Source organism: Lepidochelys kempii, chromosome 2 (assembly GCF_965140265.1).
Source record: "Lepidochelys kempii isolate rLepKem1 chromosome 2, rLepKem1.hap2, whole genome shotgun sequence".
Taxonomy (NCBI): Eukaryota; Metazoa; Chordata; order Testudines; family Cheloniidae; genus Lepidochelys; species Lepidochelys kempii.
The window spans coordinates 73,147,756-73,170,885 of NC_133257.1; the positions used below are offsets into that span (position 1 = coordinate 73,147,756).

A 23,130-nucleotide genomic window follows, 5' to 3' on the forward strand; every position below is an offset into this window, starting at 1 on the left:
TGAAAAGCTATATCTTTAAATAACCATTACATGAATACTGACTTTTATAGTTTTCAAGAATTTTGTGGATGATTTACTATTCATGACACTGTGTGGACTAAAACAGTAGGCCAGATTCTGATCTCATTTACATCCAGGATTTATAGGATTTTAAATCCACAGTTCTCTGGACAGCTAGAATTACAATAGAAGGGTTGCCTGCTGTAGACTACAATGTTCTATTGTCTCACACATTTAGACAGGAGGAAGAAACAAATTATAGATGAGTGAGGGAGCAGCTTGATCCAAGTACACATTAAATCACATTTGCTGCTCCTCATCTCAGGTTATTTCTACAATTACAGACAAAAGCTATATTAAAAGATCATTAAGGCTGAGAACTCAAGAGTTAAGAAATGCCAAAATTAAGGTTGCTTCTGCAACTGTAATTTGCCCCTCTTATAAGCATACACATTGATACAGTTTTAATTACATGATCACACACTACTTTTTCCACAGGCTCCCTACCTCTTTCAGTGCACTGAGTGGACAATGCTCCGTTAATAAACTGCTATTCTAATTCTGTCAGCCCTCTGTCCCCATCTCCCCCCCCTCCCCCCCCATTCTTCAACTTGTGGTCAGATACCTTATTTACTGCAGACTATTCAAACTTGTCTCTGGAGGCAGAATCGGTGATTTCCTTATGGACTTTTCTATGTCGCTCATCACTGGAGTATTTGAATTCTTCAGACATCCTGTGAGATGAAGGAGTGGTATCTCCATTTCATAGACAAGGAATAAAGAGTAAGGTCACAGTATCCACTAGTTTTGGGTGCCCAATTTGAGGATTTTCATGACCCATTCTTCAGAATACGTACCATTATATAGCACTTATGTTAAAAGTACAGTTTCTATTGACTGTAGCTGCAGTAACGAGTGCCCAGAACTTCTGAAAATCAGACCCATGGATGTAAACCTCTAAAAGAGGATGTAAATGCCTCTAAAAAAAGGCATCCAGAAAGAGAGGAACACACAATTTGTGGCCACATGTGAAAAGTTTTGGTATAAGAAACTTGCCTATCCTCACATAAAATTTCTGTGGCAGACGGAGGGATGAATCCAATTATTCAGAGTAGCATCCAACTGCCTTAACCAAGACACTGTACTCTCTCTCCTCCCACCCCCACCTTATCATCCCACATCCAGCTCTTTCCCCTGTCTCCACGTTGTAGTTAGGCTGCCTCCTTCTCTTCCAATCTGCCTGGGAACCAGCAAAAGCTGAACTGTTTGCCCACGAGACAGTGGCCTTGTTCCCAGATCTTGTGCCCATCACTGCAATTGCAAGAGAGTCCTGCTCAACCACTGCTTCCCTAGACTGGAGCACACTCAGACTGAGGGAATCTTCAGAGATTTTAGCCATCAAACTAACAACTCTGAGCTTGTCCACTTTAAAAAAATAAAAGGGTCTTACTTGGCCAAGTGTGTAGTCTTTCGTGAGAACAGTTAAGGCACATTTCTGGTACTAGGACAACCCCTGCTGCCAAATATCAAGTCCCTGATCTAGACAATGGAGCTGTACAGCTTCTCAGTGAAATGGCTGGCCAAGACAATATTCTCCCCCACCTCCCACAATGTAGTTCTCAGAAATATCTGGGACTAGTTTTGCTGAGTCTTCCCAAGAAGATTCCACTGGAAGCAGAGACCCAGCCTGGAAAACGTCAGCCTGAATGGTTTTAAGGTTAGCAATATTAAAAGCAACTGAAAACAGCATCTTAATGGAATCAAGGTTCCCCCTCAGAAGAAAGATACCAGAATCTCCGTATTAATAAAGATATATAGTCCCACTTCCTGAGGTACTAGGTTTTATTTAGGCTGTTAAAAGAACAAGCCAAAAAACATAAGGGCCACTACTGACTTCTTTTACCTGAGCTCCCAGGTGCAGTGGTTCTTTAACAAACAATAACAGCAGTAAGTTAAGGTATAGCAGACTCGCAGCTTAAAAAAAATTGCTGTGAGCTCTCTGAGTTGCCTACCTACTCAACATCAGGAGGTTAAATAGCTCCTCCATGAAAGGCTAACAAGGCCCACCTGCCAAATAAATCCAGTTGTTTAACTCCTGCTGACCCTAGATAAAATGCTGATGTAGAGTTTGGCAAAGCAAGATTTCTTTCCTAGGGCCATCGTGGGGTGTGGGTCCAGAAGTATCCCTCCCCTGAAATCCAAAGAACCAGTATACCTATTCACACACATTTTGAATAAAAAGGAAGACAAGTCTGAATTTGGTTCTCAGGTTTGTTTGGTAGAAAACATTTTACTCTTCATCTTACCTCATCAACCTAAGCAAAGGGTTTGAAAATGTACTGCATGCTTAACGGAAGGCTGTGGTACCAGGCCCACTTATTTAGTCATACATTTAATCACAAAATAGGCATTGTAGGTACAATCCCCTAACCCCATCAGCTGTTTTTTCACTTCCTCAGCACTGTAAAGGATCAGCAAGTTGCCCTACAGGCACAGCTGAGGATTCCCTTTGCAGAAGATGAAACAGTGTGGGGGAGTGCATGGTGGACTGCATGACATTCCTCTTGATCCTCCACCAGCACGGTGATCTCATAGGTGTAATTTAGAGCAGCCAAAATTACTTTGGGGACTGTTTCATCCCCCGATAGCTCAGTTGCACACCCTGAGGACTGAGCTCTGTGCTCATAAATTAAAAATATTCAAGTGTGCAGATGTGCATTAGTTAGCCCAATCACACATACAGTTGGACAATTTGACTATGAAACTCAGGCTTAACTTTATGGAAATTTAGCCAGTAATGTTCATCTAATTTGAGGTCAGACATGAATGGCTGGGGCACTCAATTTTCATTCTTTTAGAAAAAGGATTATTTCTTAAGCACTATTCTATGGGTTCATGCATATATGTGTGTGTGAGAGAGAGAGACTTATATCCGCCTAAACCTCCTTTGTTTTGGTAGCAGTCCAAACTTACAGTATCAAAAAAAACCAGAGTCACTCCAAACATTTGCTTAATGGATGCCTCAAGGGATTCAACTTCTACCTTGATTCCTAACTGCAACTGGCTCATGCAGTTAACTGGCAGGAAAACTTACTTTGTTTAACTCATGTTTAGACACCGATACATCCATTATATCCACCTTGATTTCTGTCTCTTTCTTTATTGACCTCAGGTGCTGCACATGACCTCAGTGGGGACCTTTTTTTTCTTTTTTCTATTTTTTTTGCAATCCCTCACCAGTCTCCTCTCCTCTCCTCTCCTCCCCTCTTTGTGGGTTGGGAATGGAGATTCTATCGCTATAGCACTTCCCCGGGTTCCATTTTGTGCTAGGAAGAAAAGCTCCTCCTCTCAGGCTTAGGGTATGACTGTATTTTAAGCCTTGCTGTGGGCATCATGCTAGACATCTTTTGGGATTGAAAGGAATTTTTTCCCTCACTGCCAATTGGCCTAGGGGCTTTAGGGCGTGTGGGGTTTTTGTTTTGTTCCTATACTATAGCTCTCTTGGGGTATGTCTACACCATCTGCAGCAAAGGCAAGGAGCTGCTGCTGTGTAGCAATGCAGTACCGCGTCTGCCAGCAGCACCCAGGAGACGTACAGTGATGGTGAGCTGAATGGGCTCCATGCTTTCCATGGTATGGCATCTGCATGGGTAACCCAGGAAAAAAGGCGTGAAAAAATTGTCTGCCATTGCTGTCACGGAGGGAGGGAGACGGGCCTGAGACGTACCCAAAACTGCCCGTGACAATGTTTTTGTCCCATCAGGCATTGGGAGCTTAACCCAGAATTCTAATGGGCAGCGGAGACTGAGGAAACTGTAGGATTGCTACCCACAGTGCACCACTCTAAATTGGTGCTAGCCACGATAGTGAGGACGCACTCTGCCAACTTAATGCTGTTAGTGTGGACATATGAAATCGACTGTATAAAATCAGTTTCTAAAAATCGACTTCTATAAAATCCACCTAATTTCATAGTGTAGACATACCCCAAGAGAGCTATAGTATAGGAACAGGCAGCAAGCAAGAGAAGATGTTTAAATGTATAAACAACAAGCCATTACTGTAAAATACTGCATACATTTTCATCCTTGGCTACATTTTAATGAGAGTGATTTGCCTCTAAAATTAAATTTAAAAAAAAATTGGGGGGGACCTTCGATCCATTAATAGGAATTATTTTGATACTCCATATGAGTGTTACCATGAGATGTATGAGCTCAAAAAAATGAAGTGGGAATAGATTGGGCCTTTTTATTTTCCAAGTACAATGGAGAGTATAGACCTGATGAAAAATGCTTCTCTTTTTGTGATCTTTCAGCGCTATGTAAAAAACAAACCACCAAAACCATCACAGATTCAGATTGCTTTAAAATTCTTTTGTTTTTTTCAAAAGTTATTTTTTCAGAAGATTAAAAATCTTTACAGAGAGACTGATTCCAAAATTAAGTTTGACAACAGATTATAACTTTAAAATATTGCCACCTATATGCTGGATGACCTGTTCTAATACAGTGTAAACTGAAATATGTGTGATATTTATGTCAGATGGAAAGGAAATAACTCCACCTTAACTATAAAATTATTTTCTAAACTACTATGCTCCTCAACAGACCAATATACTATTGAAGCACAAAAATATGCCCATGTATTCAATCATATAACTCAAGGAATATTTATTAAAACAGACAAACAAACTAAGGTGAAATCCAAAATTCTATTCACATAGGGTTATCTGAGTTCCAACTTGTTCATAATTAGTACAAAAGCTCTCACAAATGTCATAGGAAGAGAGAGAATTTAAGACCAGTATCATCAAAAGGTGGAGGTTTACCCATAAAGTTTACATGTCACTAGCATGTTTACATGTAGCTAGCACACCTTGGGTCTGCTGCAAGGAAGAAGGTGTTAAAATCAGTGCAACTTATTTTTAACTACTGAAAAGACTGTACTTACAGAAAGTGAAATCAAGAAACAGAAAAAAAGCTTACTAAGGATTACTAAAGCATCCATTAGCTTAAACTGATTGCTGGTTTGTTTGTTTTTTGTTTGTTTTGCTGCAAATTGTTATCTGATAGTGGTTGATTAATTAAAAGTAAAATCTCTCATAACTGATTTTAACAGAAATATATACAGAACATGGTGTGGTTCATTTTGAAGCCATAAAGATAACTTTGAAGAAAAATGGAACTACTGTTTAACTTTCAAAAGCAATAACCATTTTCAGCTATAAATCCGAGTTACTGCTTATTCTACCTCTAAACAGCAGGCCATTTATTTGAAAAGGTGAGCAGAGCTTTTAGGAATAAATGATACTGTAGGTAAGATGTATTTCATATTATTCTATTTCTTTCATGGCACAGTTGATTGTCTTCTTGTTCCCAGTCTGAGGTTACTTATGATTTGAGTGTACATACAGTTGAAGGTCCCCTGGTGTTTCCATTATAAAATCTTTTTTTTGTTTGTTTTGTTTTAGAGTAGATACATACTTGTGTCCTTCCTGACCTTCTGGCTTTCTAGTAGACAAGAAATCAAAGATTAGTTCCACCCATAACTGATGACTACTGATCCCTACACAATCAGCTGGCCATGCAGTACAGTGTAATGGAACTTTTTGTTAATAACTAAAATAATTTAAGTTTTCACTTTCATCAAATTGACCCTTATTTTACGTGTTCTAAATTCTCTAAAACTAACAAAAGTCTCCCGTGGTCCCTCTTTGACTATCAAGTAAACCACTGTAAAGGCAATCATATTAGACTCTCTCTCTTTCTTTCTGTGCCATATAATAATAGGTTTTTAAAATGAGGTGCATGGCAGACAGATACATTTATTGACTGTAACATTATTAACTGCATGGTGAGTCTTTTTACATGCAGTCTTTTTACATGTTACATGCAGTCTTTTTCTTAGTGTGCATGCAATTTTTGACTCTTAGGAAGCCATGCTAACTTGTTTTGCGTTATGCAGGGCTGTGTGTAGAGGCAGCATTGGAAGAGAGGATCTGTGCAAGCAGCAAGATAGTTCTCTCTCTGCCTTAGACTCTGATTAGAATCAATTCTTGTCAAGGAGTTGCTCCCATGGAGCTGAGCAGTGGTGTTGGGTTATTATTACTGGAAAAAGATTATCCTGCATGCTGTTTGACCATCTTATTTCAGGTCTGATGTATATTTGTAAATTAAAGCAAGTTACACAAAGAATATACCCAGACTCCACACCACTGATTTCTCCTCCACTGGAATTTTAACCTCCAATGCCCTGGACACCTGGTACTGCGCTCAGCAGAGGAGTAACACTATTGTTACAACAGAACACTAATGCTAGGAGAAGGGGCACAATGAGATACATATAAGTAAGTGAACAAGGAAACTTGGAATGGGTTGGCAAGAGCAAGCAGCAATAACTTATTTTAAAAATCCAATATTTGAGGGAAAATACAGGAATAATAAAATTACCTACATTTGGGTATTATTTACCTTACTTTATCCCCATTCTTAGTCTACAGGTTTGAAGATACCTCCACATGGTAGCCTATATACTCTCACAGCCAGCTTGACCTGATTTTCACATTGGGTAAGACAACTGCGCTTTTTTTAGGCTGGGTACAATACAGAGCTTTTCCATCTATTCACTAATGGGATTTAGGACTTCTGTTTCTAATCCCTGCAAAGACTGAGCCAAGACAGTCTTTCCATTCTCTCCCAGAGTTTCTAGAATCCGCATGCCAAGTTTCCTTGGTAATTGCATACTGTCAGTACAATGTTCTAAGTATGACATCTGTTGATTCAACTTCCCAATGACATTGTTAGAATAAATACATTTTGTCCTTTTGTGCTGAATATGTAGGAACTTTTACTATTCCTTGAAGAAGTGAAAGATAACAAAATATAATTTCTTTGTGAAAATACGAGTGAGTATTACTTCCTTGGATGTATTTATTTCAATTGATTAAAATAATTTTTCAACTTTACATGTATGGTCATCAATATTCTAAATTCTGTGTTAATTAATTGTGATTGGTCAGATAGTAAATAAAATCATATGACTTGGATGAATACAAAAGAACTTCTAATGTGAATACCAAAATTCACTTTCTGTCTAAAGGAGCCAGAACATGGCAGAAACAAATTCATTTCAATACTCAAAGATTTTTTGTTTTTATCTTTGCCCAGCTCAATTGGCAGCAGCAGTCAAAAAAGCTAACAATGTTGGGAATCATTAGGAAAGAGATAGATAATAAGACAGAAAATATTGTATTGCCTCTCTATAAAATCCATGGTATGCCCACATCTTGAATACTGCCTGCAGATGTGGTTGCCCCAACTCAAAAAAAAAAAAGGGGGGTACAGAAAAGGTCAACAAAAATGATTAGGGTTATGGAACAGTTTCCATATGAGGAGAGATTAATAAGACTGGGACTTTTCAGCTTCGAAAAGAGATATCTAAAGGGGAATATGATGATGTCTATACAATGATGACTGGTGTGGAGAAAGTAAATAAGGAAGTGTTATTTACTCCTCCTCCTAACACAAGAACTAGGGGTCACCAATGAAATGAATGGGTAGTAGGTTTAAAACAAAAGGAAGTATTTCTTCACACAACACATAATCAACCTGTGCAACTCCTTGCCAGAGGATGTCATGAAAACCAAGAAACAAACAGGGTTCAAAAAAGAACTAGATAAGTTCATGGAGGATAGGTCCATCAATGGCTATTAGCCAGGATTGGAAGGATGGTGTCCCTAGCCTCTGCCAAAAGCTGGGAATGGGCAACAGGGGATGGATCACTTGATGATTACCTGTTCTGTTCATTTCCGCTGAAGCATCTGGCATTGACCACTGTCAGAAGAGAGGATACTGTGCTAGATTGACCATTGGTCTGACCCAGTATGGTCGTTCTCATGTTCTACGTTCAGAAACTTGCCGCAAAGTATCCTCCATAACTGTTACCTGAGATCTTCCTTTTCTAATTTACACTTGAAGGGTTTGGGGGTATAAAGCTATAAGCAACAGGGCATACAATAATAAGGTAGGATATAAAATAAAAAATAGCTAACATTATGGTGGCTGCTAGGTCTGAACTTGTGATTTCTTCAGAGAATGTTCTTTTAAAAAAAAATCTCTCCTTGAATATTTTAGCCCCGGGAAAATTTTGTTTGAGAGGGATCATTTAAATCACTGGAACAGCACAGAATGGCATTCTTTAGGTTTCAGAGGTATATAAGTGCAGATCCTGTGACACAGGCCTGTCCCACCATGTATTTCTGCAATAGCACTATGAGGGCCAGTGTAGAGACCCTTTTTGTGTCACACTCAGAGGGTGCCTTCGTGAACTGTACATGCATTTTAAATGACAGCTGATGAAACCTTACACACCTTACCATCATGTATTCTATACATTCCACATACATTACAGAATAAAACCCACTAAGAATAGTGTAGAGATTTTAAAAAAAAAGTTATTGGGACAATCTCTCATTTTTAAATCTGTAAAGCCAAATAATTATTAGGAGTCCAACTCTAGAGAGCTTAGCAGAAACTATAAAAATCTGTGAAACTGGCCTAAAATTTGTATTCCATATCTAAGAATGCCATGAATTTAAAGTCCAATAGCTTGGACTAGAATCATTGAGAAACTCCCTTTTCAAATTGTATAACATTCTACAGGGTTACGAGACACAGGCTTTAAAGCTGTGACATTTACACGCATAGAAACTTATCAGTAGTACACTGAATATTACCTGGTCTGGATCATAGGTGAATTCAATATTTGTGGGAAAAATGAATAGAAAGAAAATGGTCCGTAGCCACTCAAAGGGGTTTAAAGTCTCAGGGAAATGTTGTAGGGCTTACAGGGCAGATGAAGAGGTCAAAGGTTCAACACACACCAACTTATCACATGAATATCATATCTGCATTTGTGGTGTGGGTTTGTATTCAGCTTGTGTAATGGAAGAATTGCAGTCCCTGCTCTACCCTGAGCACAATGACTGCTCCCTGACTTTGCCCTTCTTTTAGTTCTATACGGTCATATACAGAATTGTGTAATAATTAGTTTTGCTCCAAGACAATAAATACAAATGCAGTGTTAAAGAACTCCGTTGCATTCAGCTGAATTCTGCACAAAAAGAAGGAAATTGCTGTCCACGTGCTTCCTGCACTGTGAGATTTGTCAGTGTGATAAGTCTTGCACATTTTCATAGCCATAACACATTTATACAGTCCAAGGTTTTTCTGCATCTCTGCTAATAGGGATGACGAAGCTAGGACACTGGCTGCTTTGCGATAGTTTCAAATGGGGAGCTGGAGTTAAGGGTTTGGGACTCTTAGGCTTACATTGTAACTAACCCCAATAGAGCCACACCAGGAAGGAAGAGGGGTAAAATCCCAATTCCACCCTTGTACAGGCATGTAAAGGTCACATAAAATTTGGCTTTGGATCCCATGCAGGGTGTAGGGACTGAAATCTGAAGCTCCCCCAAGGGAGCGAATGGTCTGAGACAGATAGGGAATGGGTGTAGTTTGTGGTTTTGGAAGGCTGTAATTCATTTGTCTCCAACAATAATTTCATATCTTAGAAACACTGGTTAGATCATATCAAGTTGATGCCTAGCTATGGTACCTAGTCACCCATACTTTCTATAACCAAACAGATTTTAGCATCCTGACTTTATTGCACTCTTTTTAATGATACATTTACTATAAATGTACTATAAGATGGGAATACTCCATAGATTATTTGGACAAGTCACTCTTTTATATTCAGAAGTATGCAAAAATGGTTCTCTACTTAGATGGTATATTTTCCTTCAGTCACATTCTACTCTGGTAAAATGTTACCATCCCCACAATTTAAAGAATATTGTCAGGTTTTAGAAAAAACAAAGCAGTACATTTCAGATGCTAAGCAATGGTCAATGTTAACAGGAAGGTATCATCCAAGAGATTTTGAACAAGAGCTTTTCACACTGTATACAGTGTTCATGCACATGCTGCTCCTTCAAGCATAAGGTGTCCAGAGTGGCAGAAAAGAATCCTGTCAGGTGTGACAGGTGGCGTTTCTTAAGCAGTAAGATGGGGGAGGTTACAGTCTTCACACTTAAATTAGCATACTTAAATAAATGTCAGTATTGGAACAATACTCTAAAAGCCTGCCTGAATTATTACACGGCGTATTTTGTACCCAAGGGTGGCCAGTCTGCTGCTTTATGACAGTTTACTCTCCAAAATAAGAATTTCTACCTATCAAAGATTTGCCTGATAGAGCAAACAAAATGTATGATCTTATCCTTTATGTTCAATTCCAGATCCCATTCACTTGATTTATCTGGAATATTTATTAGCTTTCAAAAAATAAAGTCAAACAACCATTCTTGTGCTTCTCTCCTACCAAACGTTTTAAGAGGTCCTTTGCATCTAGAAAATAATTTGGCCACTGGGTGATTGCTCAGTCATTCAAAAATTCCACCACTTGTTATATTAATAATGAGCTACTATTAACTGTACTCCTCTGCAACAATTACATACACTGGTACATCTTATATTGGAGAAAATAACAGCTGTATCCTAAACAGCAAGTGCCTGCTAGCAATGGCTAAATCAGTAATAATAGCAGTCTCTGCACTGCCATTATCACTGCTGTCTGCAGTCAGTTCCATTAGCTTTGCTGTGGAAAGCCTGTCCTATTTCACCCAGGTGCCATGCATTTGATAGTGGCATTAGTATTATCACCTTTGTGGTTCTGATCAATCAAAAGCCTTTGACATACTATAATTAGTATTTGAGCTAGTTTGATAGACACTGCCTATACTTAAACACAAGCCACTATCTATTTACTTGTTTCTTTGTTTGCAGGGCAGCAAGTCAAATTTCTACTACATCAAATTTTATCAGACAAAATGCCTTATGCTCCCTTGCTGAACCTTTATGATTGCATTCTTCCCTTTTTTTGCCTAGACACGTACTGAATGCTCTAACTCACTTAGGTCATCCTCTGTCCTATTATTTCACATGTCAAAAAACATCAATTTCCTTTTTGTAGAAGACAAAAAGCAGCACCTCACATTAGTCAAACCTGCTTTGCTGCAGAAATCTGTCTGACCTATTGTTGTCTGAATTGTTCAGGAAGCTTTTAGCTAACCCTGGGGTTTGATAGATTTTTCTGTATAGTTCAGGTACTCTCCACTTCACTCATGATGCAGGTTTCACAGTTTCCCTCAGTGTAGTTGCTGTAGATGAGTACATCAAAGAAAAATGAAGAACAAGCTTCAGATTTCTCAGCCACCTGATTCCTTCATGCTGGCCATACAAGGGCTGGTCTCCAAGCTAAAGTGAACTTCATCAGTGTTCTTACTACTCTGGGATGTCAGCTTGCTTTGACATGCCTCGCAACCTCGGACAAGCTTTTGGAAGAATGTACAAACACATGAAAAATAACAGCTTTCTCTAGTTCACTGCTCTAAATAAGACCAGAGGTAAGAGGATTCGCAGAGTCCTTGAAGCAGAAAAAAACCCCATCAGCATAGAATCTCCTTCTGCCTGTTCAACAATAGAATGTGGTGATGGAGTGGCTGAATACATTTACAGTACATTCAAAGCTTTTTTACCTCCACTTAATGTGGTTTTGGGTGCCCATAGTTGTGTGCCCATGGTTTTAAAGAGTGTAGACTTGTGAAGCTGACTAAGAATAGGTGCAGCCCATCCCCTGAGGTGTGGCTGAAGCCTACTCTTTAGTGCTTCCTACTTAAAGCAACTTCTCCCTTCTCGCATGGGTTTGGTCTGGGTTTTTTTTAATGACGGCTCGTGTCTCCACCCAAGGTAACACCTCACTGTGATTCAGACACACAGGTGCTGCCCCTTTGGAAAATGAATAATGATTTCTCTACTGGCAAGGAGTATAGAATACAACACAAGAAACAAAGTACATCAACATGAAATCCTGGTAAAGAAATGACTCACCCCAAAACAATAAGACAAATGGAGACCTTATTGAAAGCAGGAAAATAGGGTCTGAGGAAGGAAATAGTTAAGGTTAACTAATAAGCACTAAAATATTAAGAATTTCCCAGTTCCCAAGACTCCCAACTCTTCCTAACTCCCTTCCTGGAACCACCCCAGACAGGTGGAACACTGAGGATAGTCTGGAGAGGAGTACTGCAGAAGTGTGAATGTTGGCTGGCTTAAACGAAAAAAGGCCTCCCCTTACAGTGTCTTTGCCACAGGTTGGGAAAGCATTCTCTCCTTGCTTCCTGGTCTGGAATCCTGGGGCGGTCTCAGTTGGCTTTCAGTAGCCAGCACCAGGTCAAATCTCTGCAACTCAGGACACTGGTCTCCTCAGACCTGGAACTGCCTGAGCAACACACCAGATCCTATGCATTCAAAGACTGTTCTGCTTCTCATTCAGTTCCCAAATTCAAAGCTCAACACTGAAACTAAAATTAATCTCTGATTCTGAGTCAGTCTGTCTCCTCCCATTGAGAAGCTAAGCAGCCCTGGCTCATCATTGGCCCAACAAATTACTTGTCCCTATCACCCCATGCAAAAGCCTCCTTATTCTCCTCAGCAGGAGTTTCTAGTCTATTCTGTCCCCACCCTGATCGAACCCCCTTGTCTTTTTTTTTTCTGGTGTTCAGCCAAAAACCTTATTGCTGTAATTACAGCTGCTGTTTCTACTTGCTCTGAATTGATATGGAAACATTCCCAGACAAGATGGCAGTATAGAGGCTTGAGTCACTGCTCACAAGCAGTTGCTATTTCAGCACACTAGAGGGAATGCAGGAGGTTGTTAACCATGCTCTGCAGCTGTTTTGAAGCTCGTGTGCAAGGCTTCATTAAGGGCAGACATGACTGCATGTACACACGTCCCACACCCTTACTTAGAAGCTGGAAGCTCTTTCCAATCAATAGTGAGTTCTATCAGGGTTGCAAAACTGATCAGAACCAGCCCAGCCCTTCAGGGAGAAGATAGGACTTGCAGGGGGAAATCTATGGGCTGGATCTCAGTACGTTTTCCTGTAATTTTACAGAAGTCAGTGGGGTTGAGACTAGGAAAACACCATAAAGGAGGACTCAGGTTGGTGGCCAGATGTCTTCATGAGTTATTACATCATTGAACCAAAGATGCCATCTGTGCCTAACAGCTACAGTAATTGTCAGCTTTTTCTTATTTAAAATTGTGTATTTGCTCAATATTGTGGATGCTGAAACAACTGGTTATGTTTTACAACCAAATGTTTTATCTAATTATCAATATAATACCAAGGGTGATCCTATGTGAAAGCAGAAGATCTCTGATTGTCAGATGCCCCAGGCCCTGTACTTATTTCATGAGGTTTATATATATTAAGGTTTAGGCCCTGTGTTATATTTATTTTTCATTTTAAAGGAAAATATCAAATCTCTTGTTAGTGATGTTAGTCTAGGTAGGGTGCACTGCAACTGCTGTGCTGGAACAGTTTGTTTTTGGAGTGTTATTCAGTAAAAGTAATCTTGTGTGTGTGTGCAAGCATCTTATGATAAAGACGGTTACTGGGTACCTATAGAAAAATCAAGCTGTAGTCCCTCTCAAGTATATGAACTCATGGTCCGTGCAAATAATTTAGGTCAGACAAAAGAAACTGACTTTCTCCCCTCAATGTAGGTTACACAAGCATGCTGGGAAATGGTGTCAAAGGACTCTACTAGTCATTATTGTTGCACTCCATTGGGTAGGACCCCTAAAGACTCCGTTCCAGGAGCTGGCAAATTCCAAGGGGGGGAACGTGAGGGGGGTGTCAAATAGGGAACATGCAAAAAACTCACCAGCTTTATATAAAAAGAGCAGAAATTTCTATAAGCTCTCTGGTGGACCTCTCCCCTCTCCACTGCACAATGAAGAAGAGAATCAAGGATAATGGAAAGGGGTTGTGAGCAAGGGAGTTATGTGGATGGAAACATACATCCACCAGACTGCATGGCCACTGAGCTACTGCAGCCCAAGAGCTCAGTTCCACATACCTAGAGTTGGACAAGAGTAGACAGGAGTTGGGAGTCTGAACAGCCATTCTCTGTCAAATTTCTCTAGTGCACTGTAAATCCCAAGTAAGAAAAGTTTCATTAAAAAAAACGTTACCTGAGCAGCAGTAACACCACTGCTAGGGTTTTCACACACATGGAAGGGGTCTAGTCAGGTGACTAGTGGAAGCCCAGTCAACGACATGAGAGGAGGCAAAGCACTGCTCCACTGGACCTCTAAAAGAACTGGGGATGGAAAGGGAATATGGGGATGTGACTAGACCAATTTCCATAGGAAATTATCCCATTCCCACAGATCTAAGTGTATGTCTACACTACGAAATTAGGTCGAATTTATAGAAGTCGGTTTTTTTGAAATCGGTTTTATATATTCGAGTGTGTGTGTCCCCACAGAAAATGCTCTAAGTGCATTAAGTGCATTAACTCGGCGGAGCGCTTCCACAGTACCGAGGCAAGCGTCGACTTCCAGAGCGTTGCACTGTGGGTAGCTATCCCACAGTTCCCGCAGTCTCCGCTGCCCATTGGAATTCTGGGTTGATATCCCAATGCCTGATGGGGCTAAAACATTGTCGCGGGTGGTTCTGGGTACATATCGTCAGGACCCCGTTCCCACCCTCCCTCCCCCCGTGAAAGCAAGGGCAGACAATCATTTCGCGCCTTTTTTCCTGAGTTACCTGTGCAGACGCCATACCACGGCAAGCATGGAGCCCGCTCAGGTAACCGTCACCCTATGTCTCCTGGGTGCTGGCAGACGCGGTACGGCTTTGCTGCACAGTAGCAGCAACCCATTGCCTTCTGGCAGCAGACGGTGCAATACGACTGGTAGTCGTCCTCGTCGTGTCCGAGGTGCTCCTGGCTACGTCGGCTGGGAGCGCCTGGGCAGACATGGGCGCAGGGACTAAATTTGGAGTGACTTGACCAGGTCATTCTCTTTAGTCCTGCAGTCCTATTGAACCGTCTTATGGTGAGCGGGCAGGCGATACGGACTGCTAGCAGTCGTACTGTACCATCTTCTGCCAGGCAGGCAAGAGATGAGGATTGCTAGCAGTCGTATTGTACCATCTTATGCCAGGCAGGCAAGAGATGAAGATGGCTAGCAGTCGTACTGTACCATCTTCTGCCAAGCAGCCATGAGATGTGGATGGCATGCAGTCCTTCTGCACCGTCTGCTGCCAGCCAAAGATGTAAAGGATAGATGGAGTGGGTCAGAACAAGAAATAGACCAGATTTGTTTTGTACTCATTTTCCTCCTCCCCTGTCTAGATCACACTGCAGTCAGTCACAGAGAAGGCGCAGCGAGGTTAATCTAGCCATGTATCAATCAGAGGCCAGGCTAACCTCCTTGTTCCAATAACAACGATAACTTTGGTGCACCATTTCTTATTGGAACCCTCCGTGCAGTCCTGCCTGAAATACTCCTTGATGTACAGGCACACCCTTTGTTGATTTTAGCTCCCTGAAGCCAACCCTGTAAGCCGTGTCGTCAGTCGCCCCTCCCTCCGTCAGAGCAACGGCAGACAATCGTTCCGCGCCTTTTTTCTGTGCGGACGCCATACCAAGGCAAGCATGGAGGCCACTGAGCTCATTTTGGCAATTAGGAGCACATCAACCACCACATGTATTATCCAGCAGTATATGCAGCACCAGAACATGGCAACGCGATACCGGGCGAGGAGGCAACGTCAGCGCGGTCCCGTGAGTGATCAGGACATGGACACAGATTTCTCTGAAAGCATGGGCCCTGCCAATGCATGCATCATGGTGCTAATGGGGCAGGTTCATGCTGTGGAACGCCGATTCTGGGCTCGGGAAACAAGCACAGACTGGTGGGACTGCATAGTGTTGCAGGTCTGGGACGATTCCCAGTGGCTGCGAAACTTTCGCATGCGTAAGGGCACTTTCATGGAACTTTGTGACTTGCTTTCCCCTGCCCTGAAGCGCATGAATACCAGGATGAGAGCAGCCCTCACAGTTGAGAAGCGAGTGGCGATAGCCCTGTGGAAGCTTGCAACGCCAGACAGCTACCGGTCAGTTGGGAATCAATTTGGAGTGGGCAAATCTACTGTGGGGGCTGCTGTGATGCAAGTAGCTCACGCAATCAAAGATCTGCTGATATCAAGGGTAGTGACCCTGGGAAATGTGCAGATCATAGTGGATGGCTTTGCTGCAATGGGATTCCCTAACTGTGGTGGGGCTATAGACGGAACCCATATCCCTATCTTGGCACCAGAGCACCAAGCCGGCGAGTACATAAACCGCAAGGGGTACTTTTCGATAGTGCTGCAAGCTCTGGTGGATCACAAGGGACGTTTCACCAACATCAATGTGGGATGGCCGGGAAAGGTGCATGACGCTCGCATCTTCAGGAACTCTGGTCTGTTTCAAAAGCTGCAGGAAGGGACTTTATTCCCAGACCAGAAAATAACTGTTGGGGATGTTGAAATGCCTATATGTATCCTTGGGGACCCAGCCTACCCCTTAATGCCATGGCTCATGAAGCCGTACACAGGCAGCCTGGACAGTGGTCAGGAGCTGTTCAACGACAGGCTGAGCAAGTGCAGAATGGTGGTAGAATGTGCATTTGGACGTTTAAAGGCGCGCTGGCGCAGTTTACTGACTTGGTTAGACCTCAGTGAAACCAATATTCCCACTGTTATTACTGCTTGCTGTGTGCTCCACAATATCTGTGAGAGTAAGGGGGAGACGTTTATGGCGGGGTGGGAGGCTGAGGCAAATCGCCTAGCTGCTGGTTACGCGCAGCCAGACACCAGGGCGGTTAGAAGAGCACAGGAGGGCGCGGTACGCATCAGAGAAGCTTTGAAAACCAGTTTCATGACTGGCCAGGCTACGGTGTGAAAGTTCTGTTTGTTTCTCCTTGATGAAACCCCCCGCCCCTTGGTTCACTCTACTTCCCTGTAAGCTAACCACCCTCCCCTCCTCCCTTTAATCACCGCTTGCAGAGGCAATAAAGTCATTGCTGCTTCACAGTCATGCATTCGTTATTCATTCATCACACAAATAGGGAGATGACTACCAAGGTATCCCAGGAGGGATGGTGGAGGAGGGAAGGAAAATGCCACACAGCACTTTAAGCACAGCACTTTAAAAGTTTACAACTTTAAAATTTATTGAATGACAGCCTTCTTTTTTTTGGGCAATCCTCTGTGGTGGAGTGGCTGGTTGGCCGGAGGCCCCCCCACCGCGTTCTTGGGCGTCTGGGTGTGGAGGCTATGGAACTTGGGGAGGAGGGCGGTTGGTTACAGAGGGGCAGCAGTGGCAGTCTGTGCTCCAGCTGCCTTTGCTGCAGCTCAACCATACACTGGAGCATTCTGGTTTGGTCCTGCAGCAGCCTGAGCATTGAATCCTGCCTCCTCTCATCACGCTGCCGCCACATTTGAGCTTCAGCCCTGTCTTCAGCCCGCCACTTACTCTCTTCAGCCCGCCACTTACTCTCTTCAGCCCTCCACCTCTCCTCCCGGTCATTTTGTGCTTTCCTGCACTCTGACATTATTTGCCTCCACACATTCGTCTGTGCTCTGTCAGTGTGGGAGGACAGCATGAGCTTGGAGAACATTTCATCGCGAGTGCATTTTTTTTTTCTTTCTAAGCTTCACTAGCCTCTGGGAAGGAGAAGATCCTGTGATCATTGAAACACATGCAGCTGGTGGAGAAAAAAAAAGGGACAGCGGTATTTAAAAAGACACATTTTATAAAACAGTCGCTACACTCTTTCAGGGTAAACCTTGCTGTTAATATTACATACATAGCACATGTGCTTTCGTTACAAGGTCGCATTTTGCCTCCTCCCACCGCGTGACTACCCCCTCAACCTTCCCCCCTCCCTGTGGGTAACAGCGGCGAACATTTCTGTTCAGCCACAGGCAAACAGCCCAGCAGGAATGGGCTATACTGAGTGTCCCTGAAGAAAAGCACTCTATTTCAACCAGGTGACCATGAATTATATCTCACTCTCCTGAGGATAACACAGAGAGATAAAGAACGGATGTTGTTTGAATGCCAGCAAACATACACTGCAATGCTTTGTTCTACAGTGATTCCCGAGTATGTGTTACTGGCCTGGAGTGATAAAGTGTCCTACCATGAAGGACGAAATAAGGCTGCCCTCCCCAGAAACCTTTTGCAAAGGCTTTAGGACTACATCTAGGAGAACCGCAAATGCCAGGGCAAAGTAATCCTTTCACATGCTTGCTTTTAAACCATGTATAGCATTTTAAAAGGTACACTCACCAGAGGTCCCTTCTCCGCCTGCTGGGTCCAGGAGGCAGCCTTGGGTGGGTTCGGGGAGTCCTGGCTCCAGGTCTAGGGTGAGAAACAGTTCCTGGCTGTCGGGAAAACCGGTTTCTCCGCTTGCTTGCTGTGAGCTATCTACAACCTCCTCCTCCTCATCATCTTCTTCGTCCCCAAAACCTGCTTCCGTATTGCCTCCATCTCCATTGAAGGAGTCAAACAACACGGCTGGGGTAGTGGTGGCTGAACCCCCTAAAATGGCATGCAGCTCATCATAGAAGCGGCATGTTTGGGGCTCTGACCCAGAGCGGCTGTTCGCCTCTCTGGTTTTCTGGTAGGCTTGCCTCAGCTCCTTCAGTTTCACGCGGCACTGCTTCGGGTCCCTGTTATGGCCTCTGTCCTTCATGCCCTGGGAGATTTTGACAAAGGTTTTGGCATTTCGAAAACTGGAACGGAGTTCTGATAGCACGGATTCCTCTCCCCAAACAGCGATCAGATCCCGTACCTCCCGTTCGGTCCATGCTGGAGCTCTTTTGCGATTCTGGGACTCCATCATGGTCACCTGTGCTGATGAGCTCTGCATGGTCACCTGCAGCTTGCCACGCTGGCCAAACAGGAAATGAGATTCAAAAGTTTGCGGTTCTTTTCCTGTCTACCTGGCCAGTGCATCTGAGTTGAGAGTGCTGTCCAGAGCGGTCAGAATGGAGCACTCTGGGATAGCTCCCGGAGGCCAATACCATCGAATTGTGTCCACAGTACCCCAAATTCGAGCTGGGAACGTCGATTTAAGCGCTAATCCACTTGTCAGGGGTGGAGTAAGGAAATCGATTTTAAGAGCCCTTTAAGTCGAAATAAAGGGCTTCACTGTGTGGACGGGTGCAGGTTTAAATCGATTTAACGTTGCTAAATTCGACCTAAAGTCCTAGTGTAGACCAGGGCTTAGCCTTCTATGAGAAAGGTTGATCTCTGTCAATGGTGGTTCTGCTCCATACTGGTCTCTCAATGGGGTTGATGTGGCAGAGCAATCACCAAAGAAAAGCAGCACAAATGTAGGGAATCATTGGCCCCCTCTCTGTTCCTTTATTGGGAGGTTTGTGCCCCTTTGCCCCTATCTAGGCTGTAGTTTGAGAATTATCTTCCTAAAGTGTGCCATGTATACTGATGTCCAAAAGACCATTCCCATTTAATGTCTAAAAGACTGTTAATAAAGAAGTACATTGGCAAACAATGGTTATCTCTACGTTTCCAAGTCCTTTGGTGCTGTGGAAGCTGCCTCTTTATTAGATCAGTCATGTTCAAAACCTTCATTTCATAATTTCCAAAAAAGGTATTAATTTATCTTAAAGTCTAGTCATAAGCAGATGAGAAACTGTAAGAAAGTGACATTGGTGTTCCATATTTATTCTTCACAAATGACTTCGATCCTAAATGTGCTCTATTTGGAAGTCAACAAATATTTTTAACCACCTCCATTGCAAATTCATCATGAGCTCTGAAAGTCAAGCTGAGAAAAACATTCTCTCATCTTCACTAATAACAAAAGGTGCTGGACTTTGCTGGTAATTGTGCTGATCCTGCAAGAAGCAGAATAGAGACTGAAACAGCAGAAGATTCTTATAATAGCTTTGCGAAATTGCTGGCTGCAGTATACATTAATACATTAAGATGATGACTCAGGAAAAAAAGGGAGGAAAATACACACAGGGAGTAGATATGTGCTATGAAAATGTGAAGTTTTAAAATACCTTTACAACTGTAATATTGCTTCAGAGTTCTTCTCATCACCATTCATTTTTGGGTAGACAATTTTAAGCAGGGTTTATTCACACTTTTGTACATGTCCTCCAGATGCTTCTGGTGGCAATCTCCAGCATTAATAGTATGAGCCCTGGTCTTGCAGTCAGAGTAAGCACTGCAGGATCTAAGACTTTAGAGCCACGGTTTTTTTTTTTGGGGGGGGGGGCGGCGTTATCACTGGTTCGTGCTCTCAAATATGAAGTCTGTTTGGAAAATTGTCCCATAAGCACTGATTCTAAAGTTCCCTGTATTGTGGAAACTGCACTCCCATCTACCTCTTTTATGTATTTTTTAATGGATTTGCAAATGTAACATAAATCTCATCACTCATTTTCTGATACCTGAAATTTCTTTCTATAATCCTCAGGGGGCAGTTCAAGGCAGTTTAAAATTTACCATAATCCAGGCAATCCTCATTAGACATCTGTGCATGTATACCTATGCTGTAAATATCTTATTGCTCAGTAAGAGAATTTCAATATATCCAGTTCAGTCTCTCTCCCCTCCCCGCCACCATTTTGTGTGCACCTCCTTTTGAATATCTTCAGTAAACATCTCAACTGTCTGTCACTATATCAGGGAACAATTTATCTAGACTGTACATTAGATGTCAGTTTATACCTCTACTTATCAAACTATTTGGATGCTGGCTATGTAATCTGTTTCCAGTTGATGCTGGCAATGTTTCTTGTGGTGCTGCCCCTCATGCTCTGCATACTATTTCTTTCCCTTAGCAAGTCACTTTCTTTCTCCAGCTCCAGTCTCTTTCTCCACTACTGACTCCAGTAATCCCCAGATCCCTCACTGCTCTCTGAATTCCCTCCTGCTTTTTCTCCAATCACTGAGAACACTTCTTTCATCTGTACTGTGTTCTCCAGGTCACCAACTTCCTGCTCAGTTGCTCTTAGTACATTTTCTGGCCATATAAAGGCAATCCTCCAGCCCTCTCATCAGGCTCCAAATGTAGACTATTTCCTGGAAACAGCTGTGCCTTTTGAGACTTTCCCATGCTCTGCTGTTGCTGAGAACCTCACTCAGCCCTCAGTGCTCACTGAACAATCCCACACTTAGCTCCCAGGAAGATGTAGATCCCTTCTGCCCTCTTTCTGCACCAGGTCTGACAATTCTCAGTTAATCAATCAGGAGGCAGCTGAAGTGAATTACAAAGAAGCTATTTGCAAACCCTGATTCTAGAGTTGATCCTTCCCAGTCTGAGCCCCAGAATACCTCAGAGCCATGCCACTGACTGTGGCCTCCAAGGGAATGGTGTCACCTGAGGACTGCTGGAGGATAGTAGCATTCCATATACATCTCTTATGTTGGGTGTTTCAGGAGATCAGTGTATAGAAGCCAAAACTAGCTGGAGAATCTTCCACAAATGGAGGAAATCTCTTACTGTGGCAATACACTGGTTTTCTGGACTACTGTCAACACTGCAGCACAAAGAGCAGATTAGTTCTTGGTGCCAAAGTGGATGGTGCGTAACACTGTTAAATGTGTGTCCAATGCCTGAAATCCTGCAAAAGTTTTGTTTCCTGGTTTTGAGCATTATGTATTTAGACAACTATATTTAAAGCTAAAAATAAGGTCCTAGCTGGGATTCAAGAAGTGAAAAGTCTAGAAAGACTACTATCTACAGGGCTTTTAGAAAGCATAATCTTCCATTCAGGATCATTGTCCTATAGCACTCATGTAAACTCGTGAACTTATTCATACACATATTTAGCCATCAAAATACCACGAAAGGGAGCTTTTTCCTTAACAATAAAGCTTGCCAGCCTCTAACTACATATCAAGCCACACACCGAATATCTGAAACTGTGAATTGGGTGCACAAAGAAAATGGAAAGAAATACCCAGAGTGGATAATTACCAAGTGCGTTTGATGAACCTCATACAGTAAAGTTAAACTTCCCTGGTAGGAAGAATCATCAGGGCCTTGTAGTCAAGACAAGATGTACTATTTACTGTGTTCATTATGTTGTTGTTCTAAGATAGCCAGAGTAAGTATGTGTATTTGTAAGTGGTCTTCATTTTAGGGATTTCTATGGTTCCCTCATTCAGTTTTCAGAGTCTGTCATAAGTCAAGGTTTTAAGAACACATACGAAAGATCTATCATTAGACTTTTGATATGAAAAAAATTCATATGAGCCACTAAATATGTCATCAGCAGCTTCCCATTATAAGAAATTTGCTCATAATTTTTAAAGGAATGGACCTTTTGTTGCTGCTTCTTTCCATGGCAGTAATCCAAAAGCCCATCATCCATTCAAGGTTTGTTATTCATGCATTTCTGTTTTCCCAACAAGAACGTTACTTCAAGCCTTTATCATCTAGATCAAGTTCCTGGGATTATAAGCATTTCCACTCAGCTGTGGAGTGATGACGGTCAGGCATCTCAGCCTGGACCAATTGCATACTGCTAATGTAAACAACATGAGTGATTTCTCTTTTGAGAAAGACTTCAGATTTCTTTTCAGATGGAGTTTGATGTGAGGAATCATGAAGTTTCAAAACAATAAGTAGTTTTTCTAATGCAAAATACTGAGCTTTATTTTATTGTGCTAAATATTTAAACCACCACCACCCCAATGTGCTTAATTAGGTGCTGACTTTTGAGAGTTGTCCCCTTCCAATTAAACATGACCAGAAATACTACAACTTTTACCTAGCTGATTATTGTTTTGAGGGTTTTAAATATGGTGTCTGATAAAATGTGCACACTTTCCTCTCAAGCTACAAGACTGTGATTGAAGATATGTGCTGCTAGTTTTAAGCCATTGAGTTTTGCTAATTACAGCAGCTGTATATAGTGGTTAAAATGAATTATGCCAATATATATCTTCTCTCTTTAGTGAGACGTATCCCCGTTGAAATGCTCTAAAAGCATTACATTGTTCTGAGCTTGGCTCGGACTTCTTCTGATTCCAGTACCCTTGCTACAAGAAACAATTCCTCTACCTTGTTCCTCTCACATCCCTTAAGAAGGCTGATGCAAAGATAAATTTCCCAGCCCATTGCTCTGTGTGTGTGTGTAGGTTACATCTCTGGTCAGCAGAGGCCCTGGGGGTTTTC

At 42.2% G+C, this 23,130-nt stretch overlaps 1 protein-coding gene across 1 annotated transcript; it reads right to left on the reverse strand.

The window, feature by feature from the left end:
* Window positions 1–17,062: 17,062 nt before the first annotated feature.
* On the reverse strand, window positions 17,063–18,840 carry LOC140906109 (myb/SANT-like DNA-binding domain-containing protein 7). Its single transcript, XM_073329617.1, has 2 exons — window positions 18,258–18,840; window positions 17,063–17,670 (listed from the first exon to the last, which is right to left on the reverse strand). Exons 1-2 carry the CDS (start codon window positions 18,838–18,840, stop codon window positions 17,585–17,587), a joined length of 669 nt encoding a protein of 222 aa, XP_073185718.1. The 3' UTR covers window positions 17,063–17,584.
* Between the last annotated feature and the right edge of the window lie 4,290 nt (window positions 18,841–23,130).

What these genes read in the sequence shown, in the direction of transcription:
- LOC140906109 (XM_073329617.1), bottom strand. Translation starts at nt 18,840, where the DNA reads ATGCAGAGCTCATCAGCACAGGTGACCATGATGGAGTCCCAGAATCGC. An exon ending in AGGCGGAGAAGGGACCTCTG is followed by an intron (nt 17,671 to 18,257) that starts GTGAGTGTACCT and finishes TTTCTCCACCAG; the next exon opens with CTGCATGTGTTTCAATGATC.